Genomic DNA, 10,664 nt, shown 5'->3' with positions numbered 1-10,664 from the left:
AAATGAGGTGTCAAAGGACTTTCCAGGAATCGTCATGAACAGTGTGGAAGCAACCCTAGACCGGCTGGCCGCATCAAACATGTTTTTCATTGCAAAGCGTAAGCATGCAGACCAGGAGGTGTTGTATCTCTCTGCTAAAATCCCTCGTGGATTCCCCTTCTTGATTGAACTCACTGCAGTTATTGGAGTCCCTGGACTCAAGTGTGCAATCAAAACTCCAAGCCCCGAAATGGCTCCTCTTTTCTTTGAATCCATCGAGACTCTCCTCAAGAGTTGATTTCCCTGTCTTTTCCCCCTCTTCCCCCAATCATTTCTCTTTTTATTTGTGTAATTATTTTGATACTGAGATCCCTGTTACTTTTTTTCTGTTTGTAGTCCACTTTTCAGCTGTCCAGCCTTTCGTCGTATTCTAATTCTTCATCGAATTTTATTTACTGAGATTGTTTTGATGAAGTTTCTATTCTGTAGATGTTTTTTTTTAAATGTATTTGTTGAACCAAAATTTTGTCATGCAATATATAAAAAAGGATTGATGATTATTTGTGATCAATTTTAGTCATCGGATGCCTATGAAACCAGTTCTCGTTCATTAGGGGTGATCTGTGTCGAGTTTTTAAGTCTCCCAACCAAGACCGGTGGGACTGACTGAGAAAATGATAAAACAGGATAGAATCATAGCCTAACTGGTGAGACTGATTGAGAAAAGGATAAAACAGAATAAAATCATAACCTAACTGCAAGTGTCGGTTTGATTGTTTTTGAAATTGTAATTTGTGTAAAGTTCTCAAATGAAGGAAATCATATAAAACATTCCAAATCATAGGGAGGAATGAGCAAATTATACAAAAAGCAATGAGTTTGTAGAAAACACCCTCTTCATTTCAACTTGAAACTTGTTACAATAGTTGATATATTTCGTTATAGAATATGAGACATCACTAATAGGAGATAAATTAAGAATATCAATTTTGATTTAACTTGTACAAAATTCTTCCATGAATACCCTCTATAATAAAGAGTCATTGTAGAACAGATTCAGTGTTAAATCAGAGAGGGGTCATGCAACCCTATCAACCTTCTATTTTTATAATCATTGACGTTAATTCATGTTTTGATGTTGTTGTGGGCACATTTTAGGAGTACTAATATATATGTATAAAAGATAAATTATAATTTTAACTTTTAACTTTTTTTTAAATTTAATTTTGGTCATATATATTTCACTTTTTAATTAAATTTTTTAGACAACAGGATGATATAGGAATACCACATTAAAATGGAGATTGGAATGTCAGGATTCAATAATTATAATTAAAAAATAGTGAACCAAATTAAAATTTAGATAAAATTAGAAAATATAGTTTATTAAAAATTACAAAAAAAAGAAAAAGAAAATAAAAGTGTAGTAATGCGATCATGGCACGAGGATAGTTGATATCTATAGGTTCAATCCAATTAACCCGACCCGTATTTGTTCCACCTTTGTTTCGAATTTGGATTCACTCTCTCTCAATTCGAAAACCCTCTCTCTCTCTCTCTCTCTCTCTCTCTCTCTCTCTCTGTGTAAAGAATCGTCCGTGAAGGCTTTTGAATTTGCCTTATCCTAATCGTCCATCGAAAGCAAGGTATCTTCGGATCCACTCCTTATTCTAAATTTTTTCACACCATTTCTCTATGTATATATATATGTTGTGTGATTGTATAATTGAAATGATGTTCTAATGCGTATACATATATATGCGTTTTTTACTTGGAAATTAGGTTTTCAATTTGTTTGGTTCGATAACTTGACGAGATCCGATAGATTACGAGTGCTGAATCTTTACTCTTTTTTAATTATTTCATTTTTTTATTCACGAATATTGGAGGACGATGAACAGCAAGAGCTGGAGATTAGGATGGAAGTGGAGGAACTTTTTTATTTTATTTGTTTAGTATGAGAGTGGTAGAAAATGTAAGAAAATTAAATTTATTGCATAACTTAATATATCAATATGGTAATTGCTAAATAAATTTTAAAAATCAGGATTTTTTTTATTTTTTATTTTTAGTGAAAGTAGCTGTTCAAAGCTTCCGAAAGATGAAAACTTGTCGGGGTCAATTGTAAAAGTTTATATTAAAAACTTTATGAAAGAAATTTAAGAGTCCGTTTGGTTTCTTTGGTTTGGTTTTGAAATTAATTTTGAAAGATAAGTTTTTAAAATTTTAAAATTTGTTTGGTTGTATATTTTAAAAATAGTTTTGTAATTTTGCAGTTGGAATTTTGTAATTTGGGATGATTTGTAATTTTTTATTTTATTTTTTATAGTTGAATAGTAGATGAGTGTGAGAGAAAAAGTGATTGATTAATGTGTGGAATATGAGGGAATGAGGGAGGAGAGGAAAAGTCATTGGTGAAGAGAAGTGCATTGTGATTGGTGAGGGGCATGGCCACGTGGCGCCTTTGGACCAATCAATAATTTTTCGTGTAGGAAAGAGAAGATATAAAAAGTGATTGAAAACAGTTTCGAGAAAATTGTAAGCCAAACAAATTTTGGGTTTTGAACTCTCAAAAATTGATTTGAAAACTAAACCAAACAAGTCCTAAGTTTTGCTGTTTATTATTAGCTTTAAAAGTTTATATCATCTTATTGTTTATGAATTTTTTTTTTTTTGGGATTGTGATTAATGGATGCCCCTTCTGAAGTAATTTCTTGGCTCTGCCACTGTTTACATTATATGATCTTCTTGTAGTCCTTTTCTTCCTCCGGACCTTTTGTCTATGCTAAAGGACTGCTTTTTCTTGCTATCATTCTTCTGTATTATTTTCTGCCATCATGTAGACCTTATAAGGGTTCAGATAGAAGTAGTCCATTGCCATAGATGAAAGGTTTGGAAAAAGAAAAGGATGTCATAAAGATCATATGAAAGGGGAAATGAATGGTGCAGTTATATTTAATCTCTTTTTTAGGGTGTCCTTCAAAACTCTATTCAAAATAGAGGCTTGCAAAATCGAGACAACCATGTCTAAGTTACTCTTTTCTCTAACAATTATCTTGTTTTGGGGTTAGTTTTTTATTCAGTATATCTGAAGCAATATTGAATAATAGATATTGTGAAACGATTTTGTCTTTTTGTGCATGTGTGTTCTTTCCTCCTTCCATCTAAGTTGTAATTGTTACATCAGATCTATGGCCAATTAGATTGAATTATTCTCAATTTTTATGCAAATTGAGCTTATTAAATTTCAAAAATTTTATTTATGAGCAATGTTGTCAGAAAATGCCCCTTTTCAAGAATATTTCCAATGCAATGGTTCTTCACTTCTTCCTATCATTTCAATCAGACTTCAATCAGCCCTCTCACACACCTTTGAAATAGATCTGAGTTTAAAAAAAAGTTTCCTATCAACAATGGAAGCGATATATCTTTTGAGCAGAGTTATAGAAAAGTATAGAGAAAAGAAAAGAGACATTTATATGGTGTTTATCAACCTTGAGAAAACATATAATAGAGCGTCCCGAGATATAATATGGTGGGTGTTAGCAAAGAAAGGAGTGACAAAAGGTTATATTGATGTGATTAGAGACATGTATGAAGGGGTGGTGACTACTATTAGATCGCCTGCTGGAGAAACAAATGAATTTCCTATCACTGTAGGGTTACACCAACGATCTACCTTAAGTCCTTATCTTTTTGCTTTAGTTATGGATGAGTTGATGAGAAATATCCAAGATGATGTGCCATGGTGCATGCTTTTTGCAGACGATATAGTGCTAGTGAATGAGACTAGAGAAGGAGTTAATACAAAGTTAGAGATTTGGAGAAAAACTCTTGAATCTAAAGGATTCTGGATACGCAGAACTAAGACCTCGTTTGGGAACAGACTATTATAGTAACTTTTTGGCTTTTTGGCTAAAATATGAGGTGAAAAAAACTAGTATGTTTGGGATGACTTTTTGGCTTTTTACGAAAAGATGTGCAAAAAGTAGAGAGAAAAGGGAATCTTTGACTTTTTTGTATAAGTTGTTGGCTTTTTGATTTTTTTTTAGTAACTTTTTGGCTTTTAGGCTAAAATAGCCACTTGCCAAACGAGGCCTAAAATAGAGTACATGGAGTGTAAATTTAGTAACAGTAACAATAACAATGAAAATAGAGGAGAAGTGAAGATTAAGAACCAAGAACTGCTTAAGAGTGAACATTTTCGTTATTTAGGGTCGATTATCACAACAGCAGGGGAGATTGATGCGGATGTGGCTCATAAGATTAAGGCGAGATAGTGTAAGTGGAGAAGTGTGTCCAGGGTACTGTGCGATAGACGAATACCCACTAGACTTAAAGGTAAGTTCTATAGAACCGCTATTAGACCAGCGATGTTGTATGGGACGGAATGTTGGGCAACCAAGAAATAACATGTAGATAAGATGAGTGTGGCTGAGATGAGAATGCTAAGGTGGATGTGTGGCAAGACTAGACAAGACAGAATTAGGAATGAGTGTATTCGGGAATGGGCGCACCGATAGAAGATAAGTTAAGAGAGAATCGATTGAGATGGTTTGGTCATATTCAACAGAGACTAACAGAGGCAGTAGTGAAGAGATGCGATGCTGTAACGGTAGATGAAAGTGTTAGGGGACGGGGTAGGCCTAGATTAACGTTGGTTAGCGTTATAAATAGAGATATCTACTTAATTTGACTAACGAAATGGCCTTTGATTAGGCCGCGTGGAGAAGAAAGATTCATGTAGCTGACCCCATTTGATGGAACTTAAGGCTTGGTTTGGTTTGGTTATTTTATTTTATTTGTTTGGTCAATGACATTTATCTGCTTACTCATTAATGTTGAGATTTTCAATTCTTTACTTTTGTGGAATTTTTGTTTAGGTAGATGTCATTCTCAAGAGAAGGAAGGTGAGTATCCTTCAAAAATGACTTATTCTTTATGTTGTGTCAGTTTTAACTTGATTTTCAGTTGTGGATCACTTCCCTTCTGTTATGCTTCTAGGTCTGCTTCACCACCTGACTCCAGGTCACCTGTTAGGGAACGTCGATCGAGGAGGAGTCGCTCCAGGTACAATGATCACAGATATGGAAGTTGCATTTTAATGGTCATTTTATAAGATGCAACTATTTCCATGCTCCAGTAAACTTGCTTTTACTATGAAAATGAGCTTTATGTACAAACCAAAGAGAGAAGGTTTGATATGTGTATATGTGTGTGTGAACACATTATAACACACGGATATGTTGTTCAAGAGCTGATTGTTTTGTTAGATATTTTCTTCCATGTGACAGTTGATTTGTATTTCTCCAGGAGCCATGATTCTGATGGTGCTTCTAATCCTGGAAACAACTTGTACGTAACTGGTTTATCTACCAGGGTTACTACCAGTGAACTTGAGAAGTATTTCAACAATGAAGGAAAGGTATTAGCCCTTGAAATTAGTTCTTAGATCCTGTATAGCACATGAAATTTTCTTTTTGAGTGACCTAATGAAAAAATGTTCAGTAAATTTGTCATGAGATTCTAATGTCAATTGAAATAACCGCAACTGAGCTTGACTATGGTGCGGTGGATCTTTGGTTTTTCTTTTATTGTGTGATTGCACTTCTATGACATGTGTAAAGTAAATATTAAAAAAGCTTCGGTAATTGGAGGAGAAAAAACTGCTACAATAGAGTGAGTTCCACACAAATATAATCTACAATTTGGGGTTTGGTTTACTGTTTGGAATTGAATATCTGTAATGCTCTTATTCTCTGATGAATGGAACATCAATTTGCATGTTTGTTCTTAAGATTGTGATTATGAATGTCCAGATCTATTTTGAGCCCATGGAATGGTTGAATGTGAAAATTCATCTGAAGTGGTTATTACCCTGTTACGCCTTTTTATATGGATGGCAATTGAGTTGGAGCATCCTGTCATTGATTTTTTTGTTGAATCCACTACAGCTACATTGATGTTCCATTCTTAAAAAGGCCTACAGGATTGTATTAAATGATCACTTTAAGATTTGGTGTAGTGTTCTGTTTATCCATAATTCATAATCGGGAGGAAGTTAGCTTTTGTAATAGCTGTTCAAGATCAATTTCGCTGTTTGTTTTGCAGGTTACTGAGTGCCATCTGGTTACGGATCCTCGCACCAAAGAATCTCGTGGGTTTGCTTTTGTTACTATGGAAACAGTTGAGGATGCAGAACGCTGTATTAAGTATCTAAACCATTCTGTGCTTGAAGGTCGATTAATTACTGTTGAAAAGGTATTTATTTTAAACAAGTGCATGTAATGCACTGTATAATGAGCTTATTGTTTGTGGTCAGCTTTTTTATTATTCCATTTAAGTTCTGCTCATCTTCTGGAAAATGTTGCCTGATAAATTTTGGCAGCAGGTCTGGTCTGTGTAGCTCCACCGAATTCACACTCTAAGCTCTAAAGTCTAAACAGTTGAACCTATCCCTTCACGCTATGAGCTCTGCATCGACATTTCAAACTCATCAATTCCAATTCGACTATTTTGCGGAGGGTTGTATGCCCTTGATTCCTTTTCTCCGTTAGTAACAGTGTTTTGACATGGTTGTTTTTATTTCTTTTTAGTTTATATTCTGGAAAACGCTAGAGGCATAGTGAATACGTTTTAATTTCCTCAGGCCTTTTGATCATACTTTCATTAATCTGCCTGTTCCATTAAAGGGGTGTGCCTTACAAAAAGAAAAAAGAAAGAAGAAAGCGGAAAGGGATCGAAAGAAACTATTGGACATGGCTCTTCCATTAACACTATCTAACACGGTTGTTCTATTTATGTTTTTGGAAACCCTGGAGACAGCAAACAATTCTTGTTGCAACAGTTCCTTTGTGAATTTTGATTGCAACCGGCTTAAGTAACACATGTCCTCTTAACTTCTTAAAGTTCTTGGAAGTTCATTTACTTGTTCGAATCAATTATGTGTGTGAGCTTATGCTTATAAAAAATAATGTTTGTGAGCTTATGTTGTTCTTGCTATATAGCTAGCTGTCTATCTATTTTCCATGAAGTTATCTGACATTTTTTTTTTCTATATCTGCAGGCCAAGAGGAAACGTGGGAGGACACCAACTCCTGGAAGGTACCAGGGTCTCAGAGATAAACGAGGTACATACATTGTTCACACATTTATACACCCTGTGTTTAATAAAACAAATTCAGATCAGCTTAAATTGCCCACGAGGCTGAATGATTCTACATATATTAACCCCAAGGCTCAATGTTCTGTCTTTATAAGTTTTTTCTGGTGCCTACAACTTGATTCAAATCTGACTTCTGTTCTTTACATGGGTCTATCATGTCCCAAATCCTGTTTGTGTGCCATAGAATGCAAACCTAGGATGGGTTGAAGGACTAATTACCTTAACCATTTACGGTTGAATTAATGCATTGTTATAAGTAGCAATCAATGATGAACAGTTCTCAGAATTACTGTGTTGAAAGTCAATCTAGTTTAGTTGCTCTAGCAAACGATTACTTGGTTGACTTTTCGGATTGATTAGAAATCTATGAGATTACTACTTAGCATGTCGTCCAAGTTGTAAATAAATTTATATGTGCTAACTGTTTCAGTAATTTTGTGTGTTCTTGTGCAGGCCAAGACCGGAGACGTTCTCGTAGCTACTCACCTCACCGACGGAACGAGAGAGATCCTTTTCCCAGGGGACGTCGAGGAAGATCACGCTCCCCACCATATGGTAGGAGGGCTGAGGATCATCGCTCTGACTCATATAGAAGGCGCAGGGAACGCTCCTTGTCAGCTGGTGGTAGAGCATATTAATCCTATTGTGGATCTGATTGCTCCCGTCGAAACAGTCCTGTCAGCTTGTGGTAGTGAATTTTTAGCTTCAACTGGATTTTCGTTGTGGAAGTGTGTAATCGTTGTTATTTTGTCTGTCTTGATATACCTTTAAAGAACCGAGACTCTTATTCGATGCTTTGTCTTGATTTTAAGTTTCATGTTGTGTTCTAGTGTCTCTCTGTGGAAGAATCGTGTCAGATATGATATTTGTGTCTCTGAATGGTGGGAAAGAATGAGTTGTTTCTCTTACCATGGTGGAATTTTAGGGTTTTTTTTTACTTGCATAGTTGTGTATTTGGCTTGGATTTGGAGACTTGAATTATACCTGTCCCCCAAAAAAACTATACCTAGGGCTCTAGTAAAATCGTTGTGATCTTAAGGTCCCGTTTGTTTATAGAGTTAGAGGATGGGATTGAGACTAGTAGTGAGGTGAGATTCAAAAAATTGTGTTTGCTTTGGAAAGTAGCCATGGGATTAATAGTTTCATGAAACTATGAAAGGCCTTGGATGAGGAGACTAGTAGTGGCTTAGGGGGGTGTATTCAAGAATGAATTTCTTGGGACTGTGGGTTAATTGCCTATTTTACTTTTGTGTCTATTGCTAAATTTGTTATAACACTTGGAATGAGGCTTATAATATGGCTCATGTAATATTAAATACAAATAATTGACTAAAATTTTATAGATAGTTGGATTCTTTAATATTGTAAAAAAAAAAAAAGGAAAAAAGAATAACATTGGTAAAAGAATTTTGATAGTTGGATTCTTTAATATTTAAAAAAAAAAAGAAAAAAGAAGAAGAAGAATAACATTGAGTAAAAATTTATTTATTTTTTAGTTGGTATAAGCCTAAATTTGATAATAATGGAAAGGGTATTTGTGAAATTTTACATGATTAATCTGACTCTTATATCTCAAAACAAACATGAACTATTACTAATCCACTGGCTATCAAACAAACACAATTTTTCTTAATCTTTTTCACTACCAGTATCTTCAGTAACAATTTTTTTCATTTTATCCTTGAAAACAAACGGACCATAATAGTGTAGAGTTCCCAAACTTTGATATGGGCTTTGGGAAATATTTTGAGCTACAAAGGACCTTACGGTGGGGGATGTTGCATTATTAGCCTTACCTAGTTTGGTACTGGCATGAAGCAGTTTTTCGGCTTTACAAAAAAGGTTGGGGCTTTTTTTAAGTTTAAATTTGAGCTTGAAAGAATTTGAGGCTGTCATATGGTTTCTGTTTCGATAATTTAAATTAATCATGTTGTAAAGTCTTAGTGTATATCATATATAAAAAAATTAAATAAATTTGATAATTATAATTATTTTATTTTATTTTATCGTAATTGATTCTGAAAAAATAAACGACTAATATGTTTTGAAAATAGATTTTCTTTGCTATAAATCTTTCAAGTCTCAAAGATCACAAGGATGGTCTTTAGTCTAGCATATAGTACCTCAGATCAATTGAGTACTTATTGACGTATGTGGCTTCTTCACCAATCGGACAAATGAAAATTGGAAAATTGGAGGGCCTTTAACATCGTCTTGAGTTTAAGTGCAAAAGAATAGTTTGAGACAAAAGTGCAACGTGGATCAACTACGGTACAATTTATAAGAAGCAAATAAAAATATTTATAATTCTAATACACTTTATATATGTATTTAACTTTTATAAATTTTAACACATTTTTTTATAAATATATATTTATATATTTTTTTACATGAATATTAAGATTGATGACAATTCTTAACATTTTTAGCATTTTTCAAAAGGCCATATCTAAATTTGAATTCAAGAAATCAATCTTACGATCCACTTTAGAGCTTTTCGTTGGTATGGGATTCATCAAATCGTACTGTCTTACAAAAATGTAAAGAGACACTGAGAATAGGAAGCAGTTATTTAATGATGTCGAGGCATAGTTAGGTGTTATAATTGATGTAAAGAGTGAAAAAAAATATGTAACGTAATGGTGACACAGTGTAGGATCGTGTCATCGGCCAATAGAAAAAATTCAATTGATTTCACAACTTTGTATTGAAAATAAGCGAAGAATAGGAGAGCTTGACATTTGGTTTTGGTGTTGGACCGAGATATATGGCATTGCTAATCACATAATAATGAAAAATGTTAGAAACCTCAAATTTTTTAATAAATATTTAATCAAATATTTTATATAAATGTAGATTTTATGTGGGACTTACGTCATATGAGACATTTGTTAAATTTTTTAATATTTCTAACATTACTCCATAATAATTTCGGTAAGACAGAGTCGTATGATAGTGTGGACCCCACCTTTGATCTCTATTTATTTTTGGAAAAATAACGATTCAATGGGTGGCTAACTTTAATTATTAAAGTTATAAACTTTTCCATGAATATGTAATTACTTTTTAAATCGAAACCTTATTTGTTATGTTTTCTTTATTTTTGGATATTCAGATTGAATTTATTTATTAATAAATTTTATTTTAATTTTTAGTGATTAATGTAATTGCCATAAAAATATTTTTAAAAGAAATAAAATTTAATTATTTATATTTTGTACATCATATTTTAATACAAATAAATTAAAATATATCAAAACTCAAATAAAACTAAAAATATCTTAATAATTTATTATTTTGATAAATATCTCAATATTATTATCAGTACTAACTAATCATTTAACAAAAATACAAAAAATAAATTAAAAAAATGAGTTTTTTTTTAAGGTCCCTGGTATTAAGATTTTATAGTATAAAGGACACCAAATATTTTCATAATGTCTAAGGTCCCTCAATTTGATTCAGAGAAATTTCATCCAGAGAAATTCTGGACTTCCCAAAGAATTTCTCTGAGTTCAAC

General features: G+C 33.2%; 2 protein-coding genes across 3 annotated transcripts in view; both read left to right on the top strand.

The window, feature by feature from the left end:
- LOC114281806 (beta-adaptin-like protein C) overlaps positions 1-550 on the top strand; it is a 14,840-nt gene extending 14,290 nt beyond the window's left edge. Inside the window, exon 15 of the mRNA XM_028224389.2 lies at positions 1-550. This exon is cut by the window's left edge and continues 23 nt beyond it. Within this exon, the coding sequence (XP_028080190.2) occupies positions 1-277 (277 nt within the window). The 3' untranslated portion in view covers positions 278-550.
- A 735-nt stretch (positions 551-1,285) lies between these two features.
- LOC114281807 (serine/arginine-rich splicing factor SR45a) lies at positions 1,286-8,052 on the top strand. 2 transcript variants are annotated; one of them, XM_028224390.2, is made up of 7 exons: positions 1,286-1,625; positions 4,863-4,889; positions 4,984-5,049; positions 5,293-5,404; positions 6,091-6,240; positions 7,046-7,109; positions 7,598-8,052. In XM_028224390.2, exons 2-7 carry the CDS (start codon positions 4,867-4,869, stop codon positions 7,780-7,782), a joined length of 600 nt encoding a protein of 199 aa, XP_028080191.1. In that variant the 5' UTR covers positions 1,286-1,625; positions 4,863-4,866; the 3' UTR covers positions 7,783-8,052. The 2 variants fall into 2 exon arrangements, with proteins under 2 accessions (XP_028080191.1, XP_028080192.1); XM_028224391.2 differs by having other exon boundaries at positions 1,434-1,625; positions 4,867-4,889.
- Positions 8,053-10,664: the final 2,612 nt, after the last annotated feature.

Source organism: Camellia sinensis, chromosome 13 (genome assembly GCF_055761805.1).
Source record: "Camellia sinensis isolate YWXY chromosome 13, ASM5576180v1, whole genome shotgun sequence".
NCBI lineage: Eukaryota > Viridiplantae > Streptophyta > Magnoliopsida > Ericales > Theaceae > Camellia > Camellia sinensis.
Note: the sequence above shows the minus strand (reverse complement) of the source record. Positions and strands in the feature narration are given on the sequence as shown.